Source organism: Macaca nemestrina, chromosome 2, assembly GCF_043159975.1.
Source record: "Macaca nemestrina isolate mMacNem1 chromosome 2, mMacNem.hap1, whole genome shotgun sequence".
NCBI classification, from domain to species: Eukaryota; Metazoa; Chordata; class Mammalia; order Primates; family Cercopithecidae; genus Macaca; species Macaca nemestrina.
The window spans coordinates 109,774,590-109,801,801 of NC_092126.1; the positions used below are offsets into that span (position 1 = coordinate 109,774,590).

Below are 27,212 nucleotides of genomic sequence, written 5' to 3' on the forward strand. Positions count from 1 at the left end.
CATGACCCTGCAACAAGATCAGAAAGTGTTTTGTGACTAAGCATTTTTCATGACGCATAAAATGCTCCAAGCTCCTCCCTTGTTTCTCTCTATGATCCTGTATATCTGATGTTTGTGGGTACCAAGTGTTTGAAATAATCAAATGTGATTTGATGTTGGTAAATTTCTTTATCATTCGCACTCTCCTTTCTCTATTATTGTTTATGTAACTGAACCGCAGATTAGTAACTCGTTGCTTGCAGAATCCAATTTAACAAGAGTGAGGTCAGGTATAAAGCAAATGATTTATTCTAAACCTCCTTCAGGGAAGACGTGCAGGCTCCTGCCTCTAAATGCACTGCTTTGCTGGGCATGGTGGCTCACGCCTGTAATCCCAGAACTTTGAGAGGCCAAGGAGGGTGGATCACTTGAGGTCAGGAGTTCGAGACCGGCCTGGCCAATATAGTGAAACCCCCGACTCTACTAAAAATACGAAAAATTAGCCAGGCATGGTGGCAGATGCCTGTAATCCCAGCTACTCGGGAGGCTGAGGCAGGAGAATCACTTGAACCTGGGAGGTGGAGGTTGCAGTGAGCCAACATCTTGCCACTGTACTCCAGCCTGGGTGACAGAGTGAGACTCTGTCTCTAAATAAATAAATAAATAGTAAATGCGCTGCTTTGCTTTTGGAGCAGAAAGCAGGCACTTTTAAAAGGCAGGGGAGGAAATGAGCAAGGGCAGGGGGTTCTGCATGCTGGCATGGTTGGTGCCTAATCTATTGGGCAGTTGAGTTGACACTTTCATAGGCAGAAATAGGTTGAAAAAGTGACGGCAGGCCTTCAACCTGCCTTCCTGGAGGGTGAGTTCCATGGCAACCCCCTGGAGGGTGAGAGTTCCATGGAGGTCATGCTTTGGGCTGTAAATCGGCTGTTAACTCTCTAGAGAGTTCTGTCTTGGAGCATATAGATGAACTTACCCTGTAAAGAATGTCTGTTGAAGGGGAGGTAAAAGGTGAGATTTGCATTTCTAAAGGGCTAAGTAGAAAGTAGGGCACAAGAGGAAAGGAGAAAAGACAAAATAATTTTAAAAATACTTGTAACATTCCCTTTTACTTAGAAAAAAATGGAGTACTCGGTTATATTATCACCTCGTTTACATCAAATCCTCTTATGGAATCCTATGGTTTGAAAACAAAAAGGTTGTTGAGGACCAGTCAGCCCAACCACTTCGCTTTATAAATGAGAGCACTGCCTGTCCCAAGCCCCAGAGACTCTGATGTCGTGGGTCTGGAGTGGGCTCCAACAGCGGCACGTTTTGATGGTGCTTCCCAATGGCAAACCATCGGCGAGCCTTTGAATAGGGAAAGTAGGAGCACTTCTGACTCCCTTCACGATCAGCACCTGTGTGCTAATAAATTCACAAAAGCCAACATATTGGAGTCACTTGGGTAGTTTTACAAACAGTGACGTTAAATCCAGCCTCAAAAGTTCTGATTCCAGCTGTCTGCATTGCTGCCCTGTGGTTGCCCACTATAGAAGCTCCCCAGGTGACTGTAAGCATAGCCAAGTCTGAGAAGTACTACCTAAAGCCTGCCGGACTGACAGCAAGGGCTGTTGTCTGAGCAAGACTTTGCCTGGCCTGGGGTGGCATGTGCGCCAGGAAGAGTCTCAACTTTCATAACAGAACATTCCCCAAGCTGGTTTTTTTAAAGCATGTGAATCTAGACTTCATTGGCAATACCAGAGATCTGTATTTGAGGCTCCAAGTATTTCACTTTCATTTTTGGTTTTGGGTTATGTTTTCACCCTTCCTTTCCAAGTGAAAAGTAAACAGAAATGGGATGTCTGGCGCCCATGCTGAGCTTGGTGACTTCAAATTCAATAGAGAATAAGCACTTGTGTAGAAAAGGGCCTCTCTGAGATGTTTCTCAAATGAGTATAGATTTTGCTTATGTGGCTAAAGGGCTCTTCTCCCCCCATTTCCTTATCCCTGCAGCGAGCCATCCTTCTTAACTCTTTCCATGAAAGCATTATTCCTGAAGACCTGGGAACTCGTACCAGCCCTGATCAGGCAATGATAATGCTGCAGAGAATTAAAATTTAGCATTAAAATGTCAACTCTTGAATATCCTGGCAAACGGTTTAAACACATGTACACACATAAAAACACCTCCTACTATTTACTGAAGAGCAGATATCTGATAACTTAATCTTTTGGTTTTGAGTCAAGACAACTTCTCCTTTTGAAACTGCATACCACTGAATATAATAAAATGTAATTAAGATAAAAAATTAAAAAAACTAATGGGAGAATTTCAATATTGTCTATGTTCACTTTAAAATTCCTCTACTTAGGTTTATTGCCATTACCAAAGACTATTCAAAAATCCTTTTTAGGAGAATCCTAATGGTTTTCTGACATACAGTCAAGTAAGGACTCTGTTGATTGGCTAACTCAATCTTCCTGTGGCAAAAAGCAGACCCTGGCAGAGAAGAGGGCAGGGACTTGAAAGTCAGACTGACTTGAGTTCCAGCCTTGAGGCTGTGGGAGATTGGGCAAGTGACTTAACGTCTCTGGCTCTCAGGATCTACAAGGATTTCCAGTAGTAATTTGGGATGTTACCGATACAGGAGCTAAAAAGGAATTATTTAGGCGGTTAGTGAGGGTCAGAGAGTCCTCGGTAAGATTTGCTTTTAAGAAAAAGCAGCCCCAAAATTATTTGTTTGCTAACAAAGAAAAGCCTGTAAAATCGGGCTGCAGACATAGATAAGCAAGCTGGAAGCTTGCACAGGTGAATGCCGGCAGCTGTGCCAATAGGAAAAGGCTATTTGGGGGCCAGGCATGTTCAACATGGATTCTCCATCTTCCCTTTTCTTTGTCAACCACGTGTAGAGTAAAGCAAAGGGCAACATGGCACCGGCCAGGTAGAGAACCCTTCTGCATAATAAAATAGTAGGGTGAGATGGCCAGCTTCTTCCCATGCTATGTAAATGGCATACCTGGTCCAACCAATCTTTTGGGCCCTATGTAAATCAGACACTGCCTCCTCAAGCTAGTCTATAAAACCCCATGTATTTTACCATGGAACTGGGAGATCCACTTGGAACCCCCTCTTTCTGCACGAGAGAGCTTTTCTCTTTTGCCTATTACACTTCCGCTCTTAAACTCACTCCTCCTGTGTTAGCATCCTTGATTTCTTTGGCATGAGGCAACGAACCTTGTGTATTACCCCACACAAATGATGCTGCTTCGTTATTAACAGCAGCCTGACAGGGTTGTGTTGGGGTATAAATTATCTAGACCGGAGAGATGCAATAGAATTTTTTTGTAATGACAGGAATGCTTTGTATCTGCATCATCCAAAATGGTAGCCACCAGACCAGGGCGAAATGTGGCTGGTGTGACTGAGGAACTGGATGTTTTCCACGATTTAATTTAAATGTGGCCAATGGCTACTATAGGAGACAGCGTGAGTCTGGCATATTAAAAATACTCAATAAATATTAATATAATTTGAACTTTGGCATCAGTGTTTCCTAGATTGGAATTACTATGCAAGTTGCTTACTGTTTCTAAGCCTTAGTTTTCTAATCTGTAATTGGGGCTAATAATAATACCTGCCTTACAGGTTCGTTCAGAGGATAAATGAGAAATTGCATGTTAAGGGCTTAACACAGTGCCTGGCACATAAAAGCTCTGGTAACTGTTAGATACTTTAATAATTTGCTAATAATGGTTATTTCTTCTTCAGATTAGGATGTGCTCTCCCAAACAGTGCTCTTAGACATAGCGGGCAGTTTAGCTCACTCTCTGCAGTGAAACAGAAGCACTGGCCAACCAGAGTCAACCAGCTATCAATAATTCTGGTCAGATGTAGACTCCATAGCTCAAAGCAAACTGAGAGAGTGAGGGCAGCAGGCCAATTCCCCACCCCTTCCTTCTGGACTCTGACAGAAGCTTACACTCAAGGAAGAGCAAGTAGGAATTAACTTATTAAGAGCTAGGTAAGCAAAACCCAATGAGAAGTTCTGGCAAAGCCCCATGGGCAGATGTGGCTTAGACACAGGAAAGAAGTAGGATTTCATACCACCCGCCTCAGTCTACATCTGGGGCCCTCATCCTCAGCTGTGCCTATGCAAAGGGGAGCAACCAATAAACCCCACCTCCACTCTCCTCCCGTGGAGGCCAGAGATGGCCAGGGGTAAAAAAGGGATGGGAAGTGTTTCCTCCAGCCCTCCTCTGAGAGGGAGAGGAAACTGGGCAGAGCTTCTGTCCTTCTTCAAGCAGAAACAGAAACCTGAGGAGAAGGGAAGTAAGGGGGTTCTTCCCAGTACTCTTCAGTTGTGCACTCACCATCTGCAGCTCAACATTCAGCATTCATTCATTGTCCTTATGAAATTCACTATTTAGAGAGAAACGCAAGCAAAAAGGCAAAGTTTGAAAAGTACTGTTGAAGTGGCATCATTGCCTGGGGTGAATGCCTGAGGTTTGTGGTCTCACGCTAAGGGAATGGAGGATGCAGACACACAAGAAGTGAGTTTAAGAGCAGAGGTTTAACAGGCAAAAGAAAGACAAAAGAGAATAGCTCTCTTGCCTGCATAGAGAGAGGGACACCTGAGTGGGTTTTCCTGTTTCATGGTGAAACACAAGGCATTTTATAAACAAGCTTGAGGAAGTGGTGTCTGATTTACTTAGGACCCGAGAGATTGGTCAGACCAGGTGTGATGTTTACACAGCACGCAAAGCAGCTGGCCGTCCCACTCTAATCTTTCATTATACAGATGAGGTCTATACCTGGCCAGTGCCATGTTGTCTGTTCCTTACTGTACACATGGTTGACAAAGAAAAGGGAAGATGAAGAATCCATGTTGAACATGACTGGCCCCCAGATAGCCTTTTCCTATTGGCACAGCTGCCTACATTCACCTGTGCAAGCTTACAGATTGCTTATCTATGTCTGCAGCCCGATTTTACAGGTTGCTCTTTGTTAGAAAAGAAATGATTTGGGGGCTGCTTTTCATTAAAACGAAAACCTTACCAAGGACTTCCTACCCTCACTATCTCCCTAAACAATTTCTTTTTAACACCTATGTTACTGTGAACAGTGTCAAGATAAGGCTCTGAGAGACAGAGGAGGATGAGTTATCCAATCCAAGGATGGGGTCTGGAGGAAGAAATCCCAGAGAGCATTGCTGCAGTTGAATAAGGATTAGTTAGAAGCTACTGAGTGGAGCATAGGAGTAGGAACCCTCACACAAATATGCAGAGATGAAATAAAGCAAGGTATAGTCCAGGTGCCTAAAGTAGCACAGCAGACTTGAGATAGATGATAGATAGGTAGATAGATAGATAGGATAGATAGATAGATAGATAGATAGATAGATAGATAGATAGATAGATAGATAGATAGATAGGATAGACAGACAGACAGACAGACAGACAGACAGATAGACAGACAGACAGACAGACACACACTGGTGTGAGTGTTGGTGTGTGTGTCTGACTGTGTGCATGCATTCCTCCTGCGGGAGATCAGGAACAGTGGGCAGTATGGAGTGACAAGAGGATCGGGAGGTACTCCCTCCAGCCCTCCCCTCTGCTCTGCCCTCCACTGGAGCAGAAGCAAAGCATATGGTGAAGGAGAACAAGGATTCTTGCCAGCCCAGTACCCGAGTGCATTAGTTATTTATCACTCCACAGTCCCCACTGACGTGTTAATTCCGCATTTATTAAATGCTTACTGTTTGCAATGTCTATGCCAAGCTGTCAAGTGTAGTTTTTATTCTACAGGCCACAGGCACCCCCTGACAGTGTTAAAAAAGAGAGTAGCATTGAGACAGGAATAATAAGTGCAGTCACAGGAGAATGGAAAATTCCAGGCAGCAATTCGACTAGTAAAAAGGAAACTGTTGAAATAGCTGCATAACCTGGGAGTCAATAAGAACCTGAAAACCAGGGTGTGAGCCACGGCTGGTTAAAACTGTTTGTCCTAGGTTTTGCCTAGAACCTCATTATATGCTCAATACCAAATCACACACCCACCAGGGCCATTCCATTTCCTGGAACACCCATGGTTGGTGTAAAAGCGGGTGGCACCACAGCTCTGAGAAAATCTTTACCTTTTTCAGGAAACTTCATGAATATTCCACCTCTTGGCTAAAGAAACTCATAATGTAGAAACCCCAAACCCTACTGGGCACAACTTTCTCTTGAGTATGCCTGTACTTCCCTTTCTTATTTTATTTATTTATTTATTTATTTATTTATTTATTTATTTATTTTTGAGACGGAGTCTCGCTCTGTCGCCCAGGCTGTAGTGCAGTGGCGCGATCTCGGCTCACTGCAAGCTCTGCCTCCAGGGTTCAGGCCATTTTCCTGCCTCAGCCTCCGGAGCAGTAGAGACTACAGCCGCCCACCACCACGCCCGGCTAATTTTTTGTATTTTCAGTAGAGACGGGGTTTCACTGTATTTTATTTTATTTTTGAGACAGGGTCTCGCTTTGTCAGCTCACTGCAACCTCTGCCTCCCGGGCTCAAGCAATCCTCCAACCTCAGCCCCCCAAACAGCCCCCTGAATGGGAGAACAGGCGTGCACCACCACGCCTGGCTAATTTTTTGTATTTTTTTGTAGAGACGGGCTCTTGCCATGTTCCCCAGGCTGGTCTCAAACTCCTGGACTCAGGTGATCAGCCTGCCTCCACCTTCCAAAGTGCTGGGATTACAGGAATGAGCCACCCCGCCTGGTCACACTCCGCTTTCTTGAGTGCGTGCATTTTGCTTTGCAATAAGTCTCTCTACTTTCACTTTTCTGACTTGTCCTTAAATTCCTTCTTGTGACAATGTCAAGAGCCTGGACACCAGCTGGAGTCAACATCTCACCAGTGTTTAGGGACCTCCCCTAATCCACCGGTATCAGCATGATCAGATTTGCTTTTTCAGAAAAAGCTTTCTGTCCATAGGACAAAGGGAAGTGACTCAGAGAAGGAGCAGGAGGAGTCACAAGCTCCCTGCCTGACAAGGCCTGGACTATGGCAGAGGCAGTGAGATGGTGAGAAAGCAAGGGTATGCAGCCAGCCAAATCCAGAATATAGAAAGTTCTACGGGAAAAGGTGGGGCCAAGGTGGAACAGGGGGAAAGGAATTGTTGCACATTAACAGTGCAATGCAATGCACTGGCCATGTTTGTGTCCAGGTTAGAACAAACCAATGAGAAAGCACATCTATGAGACTACTGGAGAAATTTGAACACTGACTAGATATAATATTATGTTAATTATGCTTTAATTTGAGGTACAATAATGCTTTTGTAGCTATTTCTAAAGAGTCCTATCTCTTAAGGATACACTCTAAAATACTAGTGGAAAATAATCCCGTGGGGTGAGAGGCAGAGGGAAGGGAGAGGAGCATAGATGAAACAGTTTTGGCCGTATGTTTGTAATTGTTGAAACTGAGTGATGGGAATATGGAGATTTAACATATTAATACTATTTTCTGCCCATGTAATATTGGAATATTTTCATAACAAAATTGAGAGAGAGATAAAGAAGAAAAGAGAAAAGAAGAGAAGAGAGAAGAGATGAGGGAAGTGGAGGAAAAAGAGCTTTCTGTGAAGGACCATTGCGGTGGACACAAATGAAAAAGACCACCTTCCTACCATGAATTCTAGGTGTGTACTACCCAAGATGAGTCCATCGGATTCTTGCTTCCAGAAATGGTGAGCATGATGCAACCCCACAGAGGCAGTGCCCTGGAGAATAGACCCATGACCATCCAAGGAAGATATCCCATAACAGAACTGCCCTGGGTCATGTGTTTTCCAAGTCCACATGTCCAGTAGTTCCTTCTTTCCTGTGACCAATGCCACCAATCTTCCAGCACTGGCCTATATTGCTAGGCAAACTTGAGCCATCCTCTGCTTCTTGCAACTTGTGCCTGAACTAACATGGACACAAAGTCCCCACTTCTCCCACATTCTCAGAATGAAGTAGTTCTCCCTCCACACTTTAGGTGCTAGAGGCAAGTGGATTGCTTGAGCTCGAGTTCAAGACCAGCCTGAGCAACATGGCAAAACCCCATCTCTACAAAAAATACAAAAAGTAACCAGGGGTGGTGGTGTGCACCTGTAGTCCCAGCTACTCAGGAGGCAGAGCAGGAGGATTTCTTGAGCCCTGAAGGTGGTTGTTTTACACGCATCCATGTGAAGAGACCACCAAACAGGCTTTGTGTGAGCAACAAAACATTTTAATCACGTGGGTGCAGGCAGACTGAGTCCGAAAAAGGAGTCAACAAAGGGAGATAGGAGTGGGGCAGTTTTATAGGATTTGGGTAGGTAGCGGAAAATTATAGTTAAAGGGAGTTGTCCTCTTGCAGGGAGGGGCAGAGGTCACAAGGTGCTCAGTGGGAAGCTCCCGAGATTCATGTCCAGGAGAAGGAATGTCACAAGGTTAATTGCTCAGTTACGGTAGGGCAGGAACAAATTACAATGGTGGAATGTCATCTGTTAAGGCAGAAACTGGGTATTTTCACTTCTTTTGTGGTTCTTCAGTTGCTTCAGGCCATCTGGATGTATACGTGCAGGTCACAGGGGATATGATGGCTTAGCTCGGGCTCAGAGGCCTGACATTCCTGTCTTCTTATATTAATAAGAAAAACAAAACAAAATAGTGGTGAAACGTTGGGGCAGTGAAAATTTTGGGGGGTGGTATGGAGAGATAATGGGCGATGTTCTCAGGGCTGCTTCAAGCAGCATTGGGGCAGCGTGGGAACCTAGAGTGGGAGAGATTAAACTGAAGAAAGATTTTGTGGTAAGGGGTGATATTGTGGGGTTGTTAGAAGGCGCATTTGTTGTATGGAATGATTGGTCATGGCCTGGATGTGGTTTTGTATGAACTGAGAAACTAAACGGAAGGCACAAGGTCTGAGTAAAAGAAGGAGAAAAACAGGCATTAAAGGACTAAGAATTGGGAGGACACAGGACATCCAATTAGAGAGTGCCCAAGGGGGTTCAGCAAAATTATTTGCTTGGTTGGTGAGTTTTTGGTCGCTATCCTTGAGTTTTTTTACATTGTCATATACCAGGCCAGATTGATTTAGGTAAAAACAACACTCTTCATTTAAAAATATACGGAGTTCTCCTTTCTCAGCAGTGATTTAGTTGAGGCCTCAGTGGTTTTGGAGGAGAGAGAAATGCAAAGCCAGCAATCGTTTGTTAAAGAGTGAGTATAAAAGTAAAGAATAGGACTTCATCAGGGTGAAAGTATTGGAGGGTGCCCTGTCAGCAAAGATCATCTATCCACTCCAAGAGGGAGTCAAGAGTGGCGGACTGGGGATAGTACCAGGAGATATCCATTATGATGGTTTGGAGAAAAAGTGTAAACCGGCAGTGCAAACAGGGGCAGGGCATTTATGAGTAGTTGGGAATGGTGAATAGGAGTATGACTAGACAGAAGATAGTAGAGATGACAAATTTTGGGGGCACAGTCCTAGTGGGGGTGACTGCGTAGAGCTCTGTTGCAAAAAGTAAGGTAAGGATGAATAGACTTAATAGAATGAAGGGATGTATTAGGCTCATAAGGGTTATTACTGTTCTTCAGAAATGCAAGCGAGTTTAAGGGAAGTAGAGGTGAGTACTTGCGACTTCCAGGAGGAAGAGGAGAGTTCAGGCTGGCTGTCTGATGGTCACAGCTTTATTCTGGAAAGGTGAACCCAATAGGGAGGGTCCTGCAGACGGATGGCAGTTGGGGTGCTATAAATGACCAGGTAGGGTCCAGTCCATCAAAGCTGTAGAGTCTGAGGGGTCAGACTTGAGAAGGACTGATTGTCCAACTAAGGTATCTTCATATGGCTGGGAGTTTGGAGGAGGCAAGAGAAGATTAGCAGCCTGGAGAATTTCCCGTCTAGCCTGCTGGAGGACTGGAAGATAAAGGCAACAGGTCGTGGGCCTGACTCCTGTGCGAGGACACCAGCAGCACAGCCTTGTATTTCAGCTGTGTGTAAGGAAAAAGGATGGGATGAGTCAGGGAGTGCTAGTGTGGGAGTTGTCTCCAGGGCCTTTTTGAGAGAGTGAAAGGAAGAATGGGGAAAAGAATTACAGTCTATGGGATTAGTTAAGTCACTGTTTGTGAGCTTGTAAAGTGGTTTGGTTAGGATAGCAAAGCCTGGTATCCAGAGTTGGACGTATCCAACAATGCCTAAGAAGGAAAGGAGTTGTTGCTTGGTGATGGGAGTTGGGATCTGGGAGATTAACTGAATACGGTCTGCAGGAAGGCTGTGTGTATGTTGATGCAGCATTACACCAAGATAGGTAATGCTAGGGTAAGAAATGTGTGCCTTGGAGGGGGATACTTCGTACTCCTTTGAGTAGAGATGTTGAAGAAGCAGGATAGTGTCCTGCTGGGAAGATTGGTAAGAGGAGCTGCAAAGAAGAAGATCGCCAAAATATTGAATAAGATGGGAGGCAGATGGGCAAAAAGAAAGCAGATCATGAGAAAGGGCCTGGCCAAAGTAGTGTGGCTGTCCCTGAAGCCTTGGGGCAGAACAATCCAGGTGAGTTGTTGGGACTGGTGGGTGTCAGAGTCAGTCCAAGTAAAGGTGAAAAGAGGCTGGGAGGAGGGATGCAAGGGGACAGTAAAGAAGGCGTCTTTGAGGTCAATAACAGAATAGAGTTGTGGAAGGGGGTATTGAAGATAAGGGGGTGTATGGGTTTGGCACTATAGGATGGATGGGAAGGACAATTTGATCAACAAGGCGAAGATCTTGAACCAACCTGTAAGACTTGTCCATTTTCTGGACGAGTAGGAGAGGGGATTTGTAAGGAGAATTTGTAGGCTTTAAGAGGCCAAGTTGTAACAAGCAGGTGATAAAAGCTTTAACCCTTTTAAAACCTGCTGTGGGATGGGATATTGGCATTGAGTGAGGTAAGGGTGATTACGTTTTAACGGGATGATAAAGAGTGCATGATCGGTCACCAAGGTAGGAGTAAAGGTATCTTATACTTGTGGATTAAGGTGGGGAGATACAAGGGGAGGATGTGAAAGAGGTCTCGAGTTGGGTAAAAGTGCAGCAATGAGATGTGGCTGCAGCCCAGGAATGGTCAGGGAAGCAGATAATTTGGTTAAAATGTCTCAGCCTAATAAGGGAACTGGGGAGGTGGGGATAACTAAAAAAGAGTGCTTAAAAGAATGTGGTCCAAGATGGCACCAGAGTGGGGAAGTTTTAAGGGGTTTAGAAGCCTGGCCATCAATACCCACAACAGTTATGGAGGCAAGAGAAACAGGCCCTTGAAAAGAAGGTAATGTGGAGTGGGTAGCCTCTGCATCGATTAAGAAGAAGACAGACTTACCCTCCACTGTAAGAGTTACCTGAAGTGTCTGTGATGGTCCAGGAGGCTTCCCAGGCGATTGAGCAGTATCAGTCTTCAACTGTTAAGCCGAGAAGATCTGGGAAGGAGTCAGTCAGAGAGCCTTGGGCCAGAGTTCCAGGGGCTCTGGGAGTGGCTGCTGGGCAAGTTAAATAGTCCGATTTCCAGTGGGGTCTCTCACAGATGGAACATGGCTTAGGAGGAATCCTGGGCTGGGGGCATTCCTTGGCCCAAGGGCCAGATTTCCGGCAATTGAAGGAAGATCCTGGGGGAGGTGGTCCTGGAGGAACACCTGGCCGCTGCGTTTTCGGTGTTTTGAAGTTCTCATATGCTGGAGATGTGGCTGGGGTTTCTCTTACAGCGTAGGCAAGTAATTGCAACTCAGAAATACGTTGCCACTTGGCTGCCCCTTTTCTATTATTGTACACCTTGAAGGTGAGGTTAATTAAATCCTGTTGTGGGGCTTGAGAGCTGGAATCTAATTTTTAGAGCTTTTTCTAATGTCAGGAGTGGACTGGGTAATAAAATGCATATTGAGAATAAGACAGCCTTCTGGCCCCTCTGGGTCTAGGGTGGTAAAGCATCTAAGGGTTGTTGTCAAACAGGCCATGGACTCAGCTGGGTTTTCATATCTGATGAAAAAGAGCCTAAACGCTAACTGATTTGGGAGAGGTCGGCTAAAGAAAAAGGAGCATTAACCTTGACTATGCCTTTAGCTCCAGTCACCTCTCTAAGAGGAAATTGTTGGGCAGGTAGGGGAGGGCTAGTCGCGGAACGAAACTGTAAGCCAGACCGGGTGTGAGGAGGGGAGGTTATAGAAGGATTATAGGGTGGGGCAGCAGAGGCTGAGGAAGAACTGGGACCTGGCTCGGCCTGGCGAGGAGCAGCCTGGGGAGGAGGGGAGAAGTCAGATGGGTCCGTAGAAAAGGAGGATTCAAAGGACTGAGAGCTTGGGGTGGAGACTGAAGGGACAGACAGGAGAGAAAGGAGAAGGATTTGGGACAAGTTGCCCTGGGAGCACAGACTAGGGAGGGACAGATGTGTAAAGAATGCCTGGACGTCAGGCACCTCAGACCATTTGCCCACTTTAAGACAAAAATTGTCTAGATCTTATAGAATGGATAAATCGAAAGTGTCATTCTCTGGCCACTTGGAACTACTGTCGAGTTTGTAGTGGGGCCAAGTGGTATTACAGAAGAAAATAAGATGTTTAGGTTTTAAAAAGAGTGCATAAAAGAATGTTGGAAGTGGTGTGGCTCAGCAAAAACCTGAGAACAAAGAATGAGCCTTCTGATATCTCACGGTTAAATCAGCACAAATGAAACCATTTTATAACCAAACAACCTTTTCCCTCCTGAGCTGCATTTGTCCTAGAACCCATTTAACCCTTCCTAACATGTTCAATCCAGCCCTGTGATTTTTCAGTCAAATTCAAGATGCATAGGATTCCTTTTCTGTTCAGTGCTCCCCAGCCAATCTTTTTCCCTTCCCCCACCCCACAGTTACCAATTCCAGTGTTTCAGTTCTCAGCAGAGGACGGTTCCACCAGGAGACATCTAGTGTTATCTGGAGACATTTTAGTTGTCCCAGCTGAGGGCACAGTGCTGCTGGCATCCAGTGGGTGAAGGTCAGGAATGCACCTCAACATCCTGGAACACTCGGGACAATGCCCCGCAACAAAAACCTATCCATCCAGAACATCAACAGGGCTGTGGTTGAGGAGCCCTGCTCTAGTGCTTCCTCCTTGATGTCAGGGGCTGCTACAGGCTCCTGGCAGATTTCGGCGACTTACTCCAGACTCATGAAACATTCAGGATTCTTAGCATGAACACAGGAGACTCAGGCTGTCCACAAGAACTCTCTTTTTCTTCACCCACTCATTCCCATCATGCCACCATTTCCACTGCCTTCCCAAATGCCCATCGTGAGTCCCTCCAGGGGCCAGAACACCACCCTCTCGAGCCTCCCCAGTGGGGCGCGCACAACTGGAGAACCTGTCCCCCAGCTGGCAAGGTGTCTTGAGATCCCAGCACTTCTCGGTCTTTCCCAGCTTGTTTGTATATGGAGTGGGGTGGGTTCTCTCACACAGGAGAAATTACAAGGAATTACGTGAGAGGAATACAGGAATTTCTGTGGAAACGGTGTGTGAGAAAACATGGGAAGAAAACCACTTCAGGAAATGGTACGTGGCATCTTGAGAGCAGAAAGTGAGAAGGGAGCAGAAAGAAACGCGGCTGGAACCTGGGAAGGAGAGGACAGGTGGGGATGGCCTTGCATACTGTGGGCACTGAGGACTGTGGGCCCGTGGCATGGGTGGAGTTTCAAGCCAGGGAGAAGATTCCTATTTTGAACTTTGGATTGGCCCTGGCAATGTGGAGACTGTATTGGAGGAAGGCAAGAATGGAGGAGACCCCCTAGGTGGAGGTTTGGCAATGCTCTCTCCAGAATATAGAAGAAGCCTCTTCCAAGGTAGGAAAGTCCTGAGTGGAGAGAAGTTAATGGATCTGAAGGCTGCAAGGGAAGACTTGGATCATCAGGACTTTTAGAGAGGCATATGGTCAAGGCTTGGGTCCTGGCCCATTGAAAAGGAGAGCACTGGTTTTAGGATGTGGGTCAATTAGTTTGGTTTTCAGGACAGGCTGAGTTGGATATCCTGGGGGACCTGCAGGTGGCAGTGTCAGGGGAAGCTGGATGTGCTGACATTGAACTCAGCAGAATGAGTGGAGATCTACATCTGGGGTCACAGGCAGTGGATGCCGTAGGGTGGACTCAATAGGTCAAGCAGAACCCCGAGGAATACAGGCAGCAAATGGAGCCCTAAAGAACAATGAGGAGATGTGCCAAGAAAGAGCCAAATCCAGGGCTTTGTAGCAGCCCAGGTGAGAGGGCTTGGGGAGTAAGAGGAAGTGTCAGCAATGTCAAATGTTGCAGAGACATAGAGTAAGACAAAATAGGAAAAAACATTCACGGAACCCTGTGATGCAATCACAATGCAGAACTCCTGCCTAGTCTTCTCCTCTGCCCACTCATGGCAAAGGAATACAAAGTAATGTTCCCTCCTTCCCCTAGAAAAACACAACTTCTGCCCCCAAGCTCTGGGCTCTCCGGAGAGGACAGGACTAGCTTCTGAAGTTTGAAGATCCTGGTTTACCAGGTAGGGAAGGAGCCCTTTCCAAGACCCTTTCCAGAAGGTGGGACTGAGATGGGAACTGTGGACTCTGTGCAGATGTAGGAGCTGGCTCCAGTCAAGTGCTAGGAAGCTGTGGGTCCTGGGAAGGGAGAGGCTCTGGAGCCTCTGTGGAGACTCTGGGACTGTCTGGGGGAGACGTGAGCAGGAAGAAGCAGGGCCTTGACAGCCCCCAGCTTAGGGGTCTCACCATCCAGACTGAAGACCAGGCCTAAACCCTTTCCTGTACAGTTGCAATGTGTCATTTAATTTTACTAAAGGGGATATTTTTTGAATGAGGATGCTACTTAGTGTATGAATTTTTACCTGTATTCATAAAAGAAACTTTTCTTGATTATTTAAGATTATTCATATCAGACCAGTGTCTGATTATTCATATCAGACCAAATCAACCCAACTGACCCTGTGAAAACTGGGCACTTCACACTTCAGTGATGATGGATGAGTCCCTAGCAGCATAGTTTAGGGGAGCGAGTGGGCAGTGTCGCCTCCTGTGCACGTGACTTCCTCCTTCAGTGTGCCCATATGTGGGTTCCATGGTCTTGTGACACTGTGGCTTTAGAAATTTCAGTTTCCATTTTCTATCATTCAGAGTAAATGAAATTTGCAGGAAATTCAGAACCTCTTCCTGTACAGTGGATGCTGTAGGACTCTGCCCAGATGTCCTCTTCAAGTCAATGCATCTCTCCATGCCCCCATCCCTGTAGATGGAAACAGAGGTGCTGGAACTCACAGCTATTCCCCTTTGTGGGAACTGGAGCTGCCTGCCCAGGCAATGCCCCCTTCCCAGGGATGGCTGAGCCAATGACTGGCTAATGTCGGATTGCAGAGGCCTGGCGCCCTCCTCTCAATTCCTAATTCCTTGTAGGAATAACTGAGGCCTCCTCTGTGACCACATGGGCAGCTTTCCCTCTGCCCGGTCCTGTCTTGTTCTCTCCTTTCCAGTTGTGTCTCCTGGAAACCCTCCCTACAAGTCTGCTGCACACAACCCTCCTTCTCAGAGGGCCTGAGCCCTGGATTCCCAGGAATCCAACCTAAAATAGTCTGGCACTTGGTTTCAACTTTCTCTTTCACTAAGACTCAGTCACAGGTGCCAATAAGTAATAAAATGTCACCACCTTGAATTCTATCACTCTCTCTTTTCTTGCCCCATCTCTGAGAGACAAGTAAGTGATCCCTCAAGAACCTGAAAAGCAGACATTAGGAGGAAAGGAGGGGCGGGGAAGAGGCCCACTCCTCACCTGGCCAGCTCCCATCCATGCATCCTTGACTGAGGTGACACCTTCCCTGGGGAACTTTCCCCTGCCCCTCCTGAGCCAGGCTGGGCGCCCTTGAGACGGCTCCCATCGCTCCTGTGTTCTCCCCCAGCTTGGCACATGACTCCCTGAATTATAATCAGTTCTGCACCTGAATCTCCCTCTAGAATGTCAGTGCCATGAGGACAGAGGACGGTTCCGCTTTGTTCACTATTTTCTCCCCAGGGTCTGGCAAAGTTCCTGGGACTTGGGAGAGGTGTCCTTCAGGAGCTTGGCAGAAGCCAAACGGCACACTTAAGTAGGGCAACTGAGGCAAGTTTAATGAAGGATTCCATACAAAGATTTGGACAGGGTATAGGGAAGCCACAATACACAGTGTGGTGCCTGGTGCCAGTGAGAGCAGGTCACCATTCCCATTGCAAGGCCAGATGGAGCAAGGGGAGGGAGTTGCCTGACAAGAGCTGCCCTTATGTCAAGGGACACATCAGCCCACTGAGACCCCATTAGAAGAGAGTCAGGGCCTGATTCCCCTGACCTTGCTCTCCAATCTTCTGCCTAAAATTCTCCATCAGCCAAACACAACTGAAAATCGAAAGACAGGGGAGCCTGCTATTAACAAGGTGAGCTTCCCCCGGAATAAAGCTGGGTAGAGAGTGGAGAATGGATATGGAAGGGCAAAAGGAAGATTTATAAGACAGTGGGCACTAAATACCTACAAGATGAATAAAGGGACCACATTTTACAACAAATGTGAACCCAGGGAGACCAATCTCAGTGGAATGGTGGGGGCAGAAGCCAGGCTGCAGAGTGTAGAGTGGGGAATAAGCAGTGATGAAGTAGAAACACAGTTTGGACAACTAATGAAGCTGCCTGGAAGAGGGGGACAAGAGACATTGGTCAGACCAATGTTTGAGGTCAAGGGTGGGTTTGTAATCTTTATTTAAGGGAGAGATCTGAGCATTTAAAAATTCTGAATAATCTAATAGAGAGGAAAAAGTTGGGACTCAAAGAAAATGTGGGAAAAAATGATGAAGGTTAAATGGAATGAGATCCAGAGTGCAGGGGGAGAGATTAGCCTTTAGTGTAAGAGCAGCAACTCTGCCCGTAGAGAGAGGAAAAATGTAGACATACCACAGTTGCACTTTAAGTTGGGGCCTGAGGAGTTGAGGAGTTCTGAGAAAAGCAGAAGATGAGATCATTTCCTGAGAGTAAACGTGAGTCATTAGAATGGGGGTGAAGAGACTGGAAGCTTTAGGCAGCTTGAAATAGTTGATGGAAAAATGGGATAAAGTGACAACTTGTCACACTCAGAAGAGTTATCACAGAATCTAGAAGAGTCTCTGGAAGTTAGTTGAAGATCTTAAATTACTGATGTATCTTGTCCACGTAGTTAAGTGGTTTTATTTATTTTTATTTTTTAGAAACAAGGTCTCACTCTGGCACCCAGGCTGGAGTGTAGTAGTAGCACAATCACAGCTCAGTGCAATCTCTGCCTCCTGGACTCAAGCAATCCTCCCACCCCAGCCTCCCGGGCCTGGGATTACAGACACACACCACTCTATGTTTTGTATATTTTGTAGAGACATGGTCTTGCCATATTGCCCAAGCTGGTCTTGAACTCCTGGGCTCAAGCAATCTGCCCACCTCGGTCTCCCAAAGTGCTGGCATTACAAGCTTGAGCCCCGCTGCTAAGTGGTTTTATTTATTTATTTTTATTTTTTTGAGATGGAGTCTTGCTGTGTTGCCCAGGCTGGTGTGCAGTGGCATGATCTCGGCTCACTGCAAGCTCCGCCTCCTGGGTTCACACCACTCTCCTGCCTCAGCCTCCTGAGTAGCTGGGACTACAGGCACCCACCACCACGCCGGGCTAATTTTTTGAATTTTTAGTAGAGACAGGTTTCACCGTGTTAGCCAGGATGGTCTCGATCTCCTGACCTCGCAATCCGCCCGCTTCAGCCTCCTAAAGTGCTGGGATTACAGGCTTGAGCCCAGCTGCTAAGTGGTCTTAAACAGCTGTTCTCAGAAACACACACTCACAGAAAAAATGTAGAGGAGAATTTATCTAAGGCTGGATCTTCAAGAGAGGTCAGGGTGTTGACAATAGAATGACTAAGTGATAGACTACTGGATTTCAGCTAGACAAAGAGGGATGTGACCGTGGGAGGGGCTAATAGTCAGAGGCTGGAGGGCTTGATGAACAACACATGTTACAGAAAGAATAAATGGAGTGAGAGAAACCAAAGGAGTAAAAGTTGTCATCAGAAAAGTGAGCAATTTTATTTTGAGAGTTCAGTGGTAAATCAATGGTAACAAACCTCAGCTGGGTACTAGTGGCGTGAAACCGAAGGCCAGAGAGTTGAGTTAATGAGCTGAGACTTGGGCACCAGATGGGCATCCACATGGACAACTAAGCCACCAGGATGATATGGGACTCTGGGGTGAATAGAAGCCCCTTATCCATGTGCACAAGTCTTGAATAAAATAGGGGCAACCAGGCAGTCAGTGGATGATAGCAGTGAGGTGGAGCAGAGGGCGATGTAGTCGGAGGACTGGAGCCCACAGCAGTCTCCTTTATATCTGGAAGGGAATTAATAGTCAAAAAGTGGCACTGAGGCCAAGGATGTCACCTTCTGACTCCCAAATCTGAGACAGAAGTGAGAGGGAAGGAGTATCCTCAAGGGACAGGAGATGGTGCGAATGTTTTGGGCATAAATCAAAGATATCAGAGAGATTGTCAGAATTCAGGTTCCAGAGACACAGAGGAAAAGCATGGGAGAAAATGGAATATTGGGAGGTGAGGTTAGGGCAGAGGAAGCACAAAGCAGAGAACAAGGAATAGAAAAAGTCATATGAGCTGAGGAGTTAGCCAAACATGACAGAATGGAAATATGATGGAATTAAGTGGCTTTATGTGTTCCAAAAGGATTGGTCCACGCAGGCCACAGGTAAACGGGAGGTAAGAAGAAAGGGATTGAGATGCGGCAAAATGTATTGCTTCATGGTAAGCAAAGGACTCAAGACTCTGGAAAATTATGTCCTTCCTTCCAAGACTATGTTGGTCCAAATCTTTCAAGATACAGAACCCAGGGTGGGGTCTGGCATACAAGAAGTGTAACAGGGGAAATGTCTGTGACATTTGCAGGACTGCAAAGGGAGCCAGGAGAAGCTAGGAAAGCCAGCAGGTCTGACTCCAAGTGAAGGAGATGGGGAAGGAAGTGGAGGTTTGGTTGAAGCATGTGCCAAAGGCACCCATCAGAGGAGTCCCTGTTCAAGACATGGGCCTGTCATAGTGTCCCTAATAGGGTCATGGAGTGGGAGCAGCCCATGGAGAGCACAGCCTTGGCATGAATGCAGACATGGGTCTCAGAGTACAGCAGCTGGGCCCCTCAGTCAATTACGGTCCCTCAGAGTTGGGCAGGGGAAGAACTAGACCACACAGTAATATTTATTTATTATTAATTAAATTACTAATAGTAACTAATTAAATTAATTAATTACACAGTAATATTTGTATGTCTAAGGAAGCATTTCTCAGAATATGCTCACTGAACTTTTAGCCTATAAGTATCTGTACAAAAATTTTAAAAGGGGTTCGAAACATTTTGGGAAACACTCCATACTTTTCTTCCTCATGGAAGATCATAATCCCTATTAGCATATGAAGGGCTCTGAGAAGTCCTGTAGTAAAGAAATTTGCTTTAATTTTTCAGTCCAGCTATTTTTCAAACTTAAATGAGCAATAGCCTCCCGTCCTTTTTTCTACACTTTTTAGTATACTGCAGAATAAACTGAACATGCATTGAGAAAGACTGCTTTAGGGAATAGTTAACACTATTTCCCTCCCAGTAAGCACATATAAAATCTGTATTTCCAGGGTGGATTATCAACACAGTTGCATTTTAGAAGTATTATCTGCCCTCCCAGGTATCACAGCTACTATGTGTTGGGTGCTGAGTGGAATTTTAGGGATCAGCCAACTACAGGAAAGAAAATCTGGGGCAGGATAAGATGGTCTCAGAAGCTGTAAAATTATATGCCGTTATTTGCCTCTTCAATCTACTAATCAATATCAAACAATTAATTCAGAAGAAAATTGATTGTTTTCTAAAAGTAGTTTTTCTACATTTTCCATTAAGAAGTAGTACTATTTAAAACTTATAATGGTTATTATGTGAGATTATCACTATTATAGTTTTTCTCTATAAAAATTTTCTGTAACATTATTTGCTAATAAAAATTAGATAATGGATTGATTAATTGATAATCTAAGAAAGATTGTATTTGAAGAAGCCATAGTAAGGGACAGATTAAGTTATCATCAGTCTAAACATTCTAATGCTTATTTTTCTTTTTTTGAAACTTTCCACATTTGTTATCATGCATTTAAATAATAATTTTTTAGACTTTTATTTTAGGTTCTGGGGTACATGTGAAGGTTTGTTACATAGGTAAACTTTTGTCATGGGGGTTTGTTGTACAAATTATGTCATCACTCAGATATTAAGCCCAGTACTCGATAGGTATTTTTTCTGCTCCTCTCCCTCCTCCCACCCTCCAATCTCAAGTAGACCCAGTGTCCGTTGTTCCCTTCTTTGAGTTCATGTGTTCTCATCATTTAGCTCCCACTTATAAGTGAGAATACGAGGTATTTGGTTTTCTCTTCCTGTGTTAGTTTGCTAAGGATAATAGCCGCCGGTTCCATTCATGTTTCCACAAAAAAACATGATCTCGTTCTTTTCATGGCTGCATAGTATTCCATGGTGTATATGTGCCACATTTTCTTTATCTAATCTATCATTGACGGGCATTTAGGTTGATTCCATGTCTTTGCTACTGTGAATAGTGCCACAATGAACGTTCACATGTATGTGTCTTTATGGTAGAAGGATTTATATTCCTCTGGGTATATACCCAGTAATGGAATTGCTGGGTTTAATGGTAGTTCTGTTTTTAGCTCTTTGGTCTAATACCTATTTCTCAAGATCAAGTCAGATCTCTAAAAAAGGCATCATCCTAGCGTTCTCCCATCCCTTCCCTAAACTAAATTTAATGTGTGTATCAATCAGCATATAGTCAAGACAGAAACCACGCCAGTAGTTTGAACAATGAACATTACATATAAAGAGTTATTAACTTATAAAAGGGTATGAACTACTAAAGGGGGTAAGGAGAACTCTAAAGAATGCAGGAATGGCAGATGTAGAGAGCAGCCACGACCTCTAAGCTAAGGCAGAGCAGCCAAGGAAGGGGCAAACTAAAAAATGCCCTCCCTCCCCAGCTGATCCACACTTGTTGGAGGGGGTGTGGCTGCAACCCAATGGATGCCCAAGAAGTTTGCTGAGTTGTGGCAGGTTGGGGCTGGTGAGCAGGAAACTGCCCGAAGGGGTACCAGAGACATTTCCAAGAATGTGGGCATGCCTATGGCGAGGAAGAAGCTCTTGGGGTGCCAGCAAAATTTACTGGGAAGCTACCCACTAGAGTGCCAGCAAAAGTCAGCAGGAAGCCACTGTCATGCTGTTGGCAAAATTCACCGGGCAGTGGGCACTGCAGGGTCTCCACCCAGCACTGGCAAATCAGCCAAAAGAACAAAAACAAAATAAAAACAAATCCTGGAACCAGAAAGAAAAAACTCTGCCTCTTACTGTGACCCTCTTATGCCTTCTACAGCAGCTGGCAAAGGAGAAATGTGTATGGGGTCCAGCTCTAGACTCACAAGGCAGAACACAGAAGGGTGGATGAAGAGCTGAAAGGCAAGAAATCGATAACTGGAGCCTCACATCCTTTGCCTTTTTTATTGAGGGTCAATATATTAAGAAGAATGTCTGTGTCTTCGGTAAAATTATTGCTAAGGTTATCACCCAGTGTGTGTTTTCCACCTCCCTGATATAAGAACTTAGTGACAAGAAAGAATGCGATAATGATCATGAACTATTGGACCTAACCATTTGTGGCTTTGGTGCCCATCATCTCAGCAAGGCTTTCTCTCTCTCTCTCTTTCTCTCTCTCTCTCTCTCTCTCTTTTTTTAGATGGTGTCTCACTCTGTCACCCAGGCTGAAGTGCAGTGGCAGGATCTCGGCTCACTGCAACCTCCGCCTCCTGGTTTCGAGTGATTCTCCTGCCTCAGCCACCTGAGTAGCTGGGATTACAGGCACCCGCCGCCACCCCTCCTGGCTAATTTTTGCATTTTTAGTAGAGATGGAGTTTTGCCATGTCGGCCAGCCTGGTCTCAAACTCCTGACTTCAAGTGATCCACCCACCTCAGCCTCCCAAAGTGCTGGGATTACAGGCGTGAGCCACCACGCCCAGCTCTCAGCAAGGCTTTCGCTGACTACACTATTTAAAACGTGATCCCTGAGCCACCTTGGCCTCTCTTGCTCTCCTTCCCTGCTTCACTTTCTCCATAGCACTTCTCTCCTACTAACCTACAATTTACTTGCTTAGTTTCTGTCTGTAGAATGTGAGCTCCATGAAGGTCAGGATTTTTGCCTGTTTTGTCCATTGATGCATCCCCAGCACCTGGAACTGAGCTGGGCACAGGCTAGGCACTCTAGAAATACTAGCTGAGTAATTCAGCTGAGTAAATGACTGATCTACACAAAGTGGGGAATGAGAGTATACAGTGATAGTTCCTTTGACTAAAACTGGGGATGAATTACAGCGATAAAGAGGAACTCAGACCTTCAAAAGTAAGGTTTGTGGGCCACTTGCCAAGGCTGCAGAATGTGGTGTCGTTTCACAAGGAGGAGGCCCCATTATGGCTTCAGATATTAGAATGATAAAGAGAACTTTCCTTTCCCCTCAACTGCAGCCTTCTAAACTCTTCCTTCCTTCCTACGTAGATGAAGTTTCAAGGACCTCATGGCCTGAATGTGGATAGGCAAAATGCTGGGAATCAGGCAAAAATAAAATAATACTGAAAGTGAAGGCCATGCTAATATTAGGAAGTCAGGGTGATCCCGAATTTACAAAACATTTTTCTTTGGGAAACTTCATACCTCACATTATTCTGTGTTTTTCCTTGGGAAATTTCACAGCTCACATGATTCTGTGACATGTGGTACATGAGGTGCCCAACTGCTGTTTTTGTCCTCCACTAATGAGGAAGAGTGTGTGTACTCCCGGGGTTTTGCAAGTTTCAAAGTCTGACTTGACTTTCCTTCCTTTTTCTGGAACTGATCCATAAGCATGGAAAGTAAAGCTGCCCGCACCTATTCATTCAAGGTCCTGAGTTTCCTGCCCAGCTGCAGGAGTTGGAGAGACCCAGGAGGAGGGGCCACTGCTGATCCCAGGCTGCAGAGGGTGGGAAGAGTGTCCCAGGGCATGGTGACCCCCACTCACTCACTCACAGGAGACCCACACGAGAGAGAAAAGGGCACTTACAGCTTAGGTTCCCGCCAGCACCAACCCCTCTGCCATCGAACATCACCGTGTTTCTCTTTCTGCCTTGACTTTTGGCACACATGGAGTTAAGTTTAATGCTCAATCACATATTTGTCTGGGCTCTTTGTATGTTTATTTTTCTCTTAATAGTTCTCTCTCTGCCCCTCCTCTCCCCGCCTCTCCTCCTCCTCCTCCTCCTCCTTCTTTTTTTTTTTTTTCCCAGGGACAGCGTCTCGCTCTGCCACCCAGGCCGGAGTGCAGAGTGGCATGATCGTGGCTCACTGCAGGCTTAAACTCCTGGGCTCAAGTGATCATCCCACCTCAGCCTCTCGAATGTCTGGGATTACAGGCACTTGCCACTGCATCTGGCTAATTTTTATATTGTTTATAGATACGGGGTCTCACTATGTTGCCCAGGCTGGCCACGAACTCCTGGGCTCAACCAACCCTCCCACCTCAGGCTTCTGAGCAGCTGAGACTATAGGAACGTGCCGCAGTGCCAGGCTAGTTTCTTAATTTTCTATTTTGACAGGTACACATTTTGTATTCAATCCTACCTCAGACACATCTGTGGTGTGAAAAGGACGTCATTTAATCAATATATAAATTCTAAGCAAATAGGTCTGGTCCCCAAATTAGGTTAGTCGCAGCTGCTGAGTTGTTGACCCAAGAGCAGCTCATCTAGATTTTTTCAGTATTTTCAAGTTCCTCTTCTCAGTTCATCCTTCTTCCAAACCGTGCCCTCCCCTCCCACCCTCTTCCCACAGCCTCCCCTCCACACAGCCTCCTCCCACCATTCCAAATCTGGGCTGTTCTCTCAATTTCCTTCTCTCTGGCATCAAACCTACCCTAGCCCCCAGCCTCAGTTTGGAGTTAAACTTGTCCCCCTCACATTCTCTCCCACGCGACTTGATGTCACCTCTGTGTCGTCACCACAGGACTTTCCTCCTCTGGGTTCTCCTTTGCAGAGTGGCGTCAGCTCCCCCATGAGCCCCAGCACCAATCACTTCCGGCTGCTTGCAAATCCCTTTGCTTTCCTCCATGTTGACACCCGGGGCAGCCCTATGCTCGCTGCTGCTGAGGCCCCACCTCTGCCCCTGGCCTTTTCCCAACTGACATCACCCTGTAGCTTCCATTTTCCTGGAATTCTCTTTTGAGGCCTCAGTCTTTAGACAAAGCACACAGTGTCCCTCAAAAATGACAATAAAAACCCAAACACTGTGACTCTCACGGCAGCTTCCTGGTCCCCATATCGAATCAGCGGGTGGGTTTCTGTAAACACTGGTGAGAGGCCACCTCAGAGGATCAGGACCCTCAGGTCTGGACTCGTGGTCACCATGAACATTCCTCTCTGCTGACGGTAGCTGGTACCTGTCACCTACTCAGAGTGTCACATGCCGCAAGCCAGAGGGTCTTGGCAGGTCTCAGCACCTTGACATCACTTCCTTGCTATCACTCAGAGCAGCAGTGACACAGTTCCCTTATCTCAGGCGGCCAGAAGACGACTGTCAAAGGTCACAGGGAAATCAAAGGCGGGGTACAGGGCCAGAGGGAGGAGGGAACTACTTCCCGGTTGCTCTCAGACGCTTCGAGGCCTGGGGAAGCTTTAGAGTTCTTTATTTCAGTAGGTCCCTGAGCTCTGTGAGTGGCGGGGGTAGAGCCACCGGGGGAATCCACAGTGGTTTCTCGTGCCCCTCAGGGTCAGGAGCAGTCTGATCAAAAGGAGGCCATCCACTGTCTGGGGCCATTCCCACAGCTCCCGGATGCTGGGTCTGGAGGCTGCGCCCTTCCCCCCCAGGAGCTCGGCCCAGTGGTAAGTCATCTGCATGTCATCTATGTATTTAACCCCTCATGGCCATGTTGATGCTGAGCATGGTTTCACTTTTGCAAACATTTGTTTATACCCTTCAAGAGAAAAACATCTCAGCTGTTACAGGAAGCTGCTTTGGGGGGTGAGCAAACTTCTTAAACATGCAGAAATTATGATCTACACCCGTTTCTTAAAAGCAAGCCATGGTACTTGGTTCTCTTTAATGATATATTTTCTTTCATATTGTGTTCATGTAGGCAAGTCCTGTTTCTGCTGAAAGAAGGTAAGTTCTACAAAGACGGTGTCGTGCCAGCTTTATTTCCCGTGGCACCTGGAACACTGCTAAGCACTTGCATGCTTGACAAGTAGATTGAGGATGGTGCCCAAGTAGATGGGAAGTGGGCACACGTGAAAGAAATGTTTATTTCAGTCTTCTGAAATAGGAAACTCCTCTGGCTAAAATGTAGCTTCAGAAAGGGAAAGTGGGGCTGTTTGAATCGGTGTCCAGTTTGTTGTTTCCTCCAGGATAAGACAGCTGTTGGAGGGGAAAATCATCTCCCGTTTCTCTGCAGGGCAGCCTGAATATGGCCAATTACACGCTGGCACCAGAGGATGAATATGATGTCCTCATAGAAGGTGAACTGGAGAGCGACGAGGCAGAGCAATGTGACAGGTATGATACCTGGGCGCTCTCAGCCCAGCTGGTGCCGTCGCTCTGCTCTGCTGTGTTCGTGGTCGGTGTCCTGGACAATCTCCTGGTTGTGCTTATCCTGGTAAAATATAAAGGACTCAAACGCGTGGAAAATATCTATCTTCTAAACTTGGCAGTTTCTAACTTGTGTTTCTTGCTTACCCTGCCCTTCTGGGCTCACGCTGGTGGCGATCCCATGTGTAAAATTCTCATTGGACTGTACTTTGTAGGCCTGTACAGTGAGACATTTTTCAATTGCCTTCTGACCGTGCAAAGGTACCTAGTGTTTTTGCACAAGGGAAACTTTTTCTCAGTCAGGAGGAGGGTGCCCTGTGGCATCGTCACAAGTGCCGTGGCGTGGGTAACAGCCATTCTGGCCACTGTGCCCGAATTTGCGGTTTATAAACCTCAGATGGAAGACCCGAAATACAAGTGTGCATTTAGCAGAACTCCCTTCCTGCCAGCTGATGAGACATTCTGGAAGCATTTTCTGACTTTAAAAATGAATGTTTCGGTTCTTGTCTTTCCCCTATTTATTTTTACATTTCTCTATGTGCAAATGAGAAAAACACTAAGGTTCGGGGAGCAGAGGTATAGCCTTTTCAAGCTTGTTTTTGCCATAATGGTAGTCTTCCTTCTGATGTGGGCGCCCTACAATATCGCACTTTTCCTGTCCACTTTCAAAGAACATTTCTCCCTGAGTGACTGCAAGAGCAACTACAACCTGGACAAAAGTGTTCTCATCACTAAACTCATCGCCACCACCCACTGCTGCGTCAACCCTCTCCTGTATGTCTTTCTTGATGGGACATTTAGGAAATACCTCTGCCGTTTTTTCCATCGGCGTAGTAACACCCCACGTCAACCCAGGCGGCGGTTTGCACAAGGCACATCGAGGGAAGAACCTGACCGTTCCACCGAAGTGTAAACTAGCATCCACCAAAGGCAAGATGACTAAACATGGATTTTCATCTTTTTGTATTATTTCACTTAAATTTTTTACACACTTGTTTACAAAATCGGATACAGGAAGAAACGGGAAAGGTGAGCTAACATTTGCTAAGCATTGAATTTGTCTCAGGCACCGTGCAAGGCCCTTTACAAACGTGAGCTCCTTCGCCTCCAACCACTTGTCCGTAGTGTGGATGGGACTAGTCTCATTTCTCTGAGAAGAAAACTGAGGCTCGGAAGTTTGTCTAAGATCACACAAGTAGGAAGTGGCAGAACTGATTCTCCAGCCCTGGTAGCGTTTGCTCAGAGCCTACGCTTGGTCCGGAACGTCGAACTCCAAACGCTGGGGACAAACTGCATGAAATAAATGTATTTTAAAACATCTATTTAATGTATTTTAAAATAATTCATAAGTTGCTTTTAAAACCAATTTAACTACATTCCGAATTATAAGCAGCACATTTATATGGGAATAATTTTTCAGGTGCATTTTCTCGCAGTTGATGAGAAGAACCAGCTAGCTAGAAGCTGTGGAAAAAAAGAGGTAAGGTAACTTGTTCTGAGGAAGTTCTCTAAATTCTCTTGGTCACTCGCCACAC

At 45.9% G+C, this 27,212-nt stretch overlaps 1 protein-coding gene across 9 annotated transcripts; it reads left to right on the top strand.

The window, feature by feature from the left end:
* Nucleotides 1-14,333: 14,333 nt before the first annotated feature.
* Nucleotides 14,334-26,997, top strand: LOC105480354 (C-C motif chemokine receptor like 2). 9 transcript variants are annotated; one of them, XM_071091561.1, is made up of 5 exons: nt 14,334-14,491; nt 21,448-21,530; nt 24,861-25,113; nt 25,229-25,254; nt 25,544-26,997. In XM_071091561.1, exon 5 carries the CDS (start codon nt 25,556-25,558, stop codon nt 26,588-26,590), a length of 1,035 nt encoding a protein of 344 aa, XP_070947662.1. In that variant the 5' UTR covers nt 14,334-14,491; nt 21,448-21,530; nt 24,861-25,113; nt 25,229-25,254; nt 25,544-25,555; the 3' UTR covers nt 26,591-26,997. The 9 variants fall into 9 exon arrangements, with proteins under 9 accessions (XP_070947662.1, XP_070947661.1, XP_070947658.1 ...); XM_071091560.1 differs by having other exon boundaries at nt 24,861-24,974; XM_071091557.1 differs by lacking the exon at nt 25,229-25,254 and having other exon boundaries at nt 21,448-21,613; nt 24,861-24,974.
* Nucleotides 26,998-27,212: the final 215 nt, after the last annotated feature.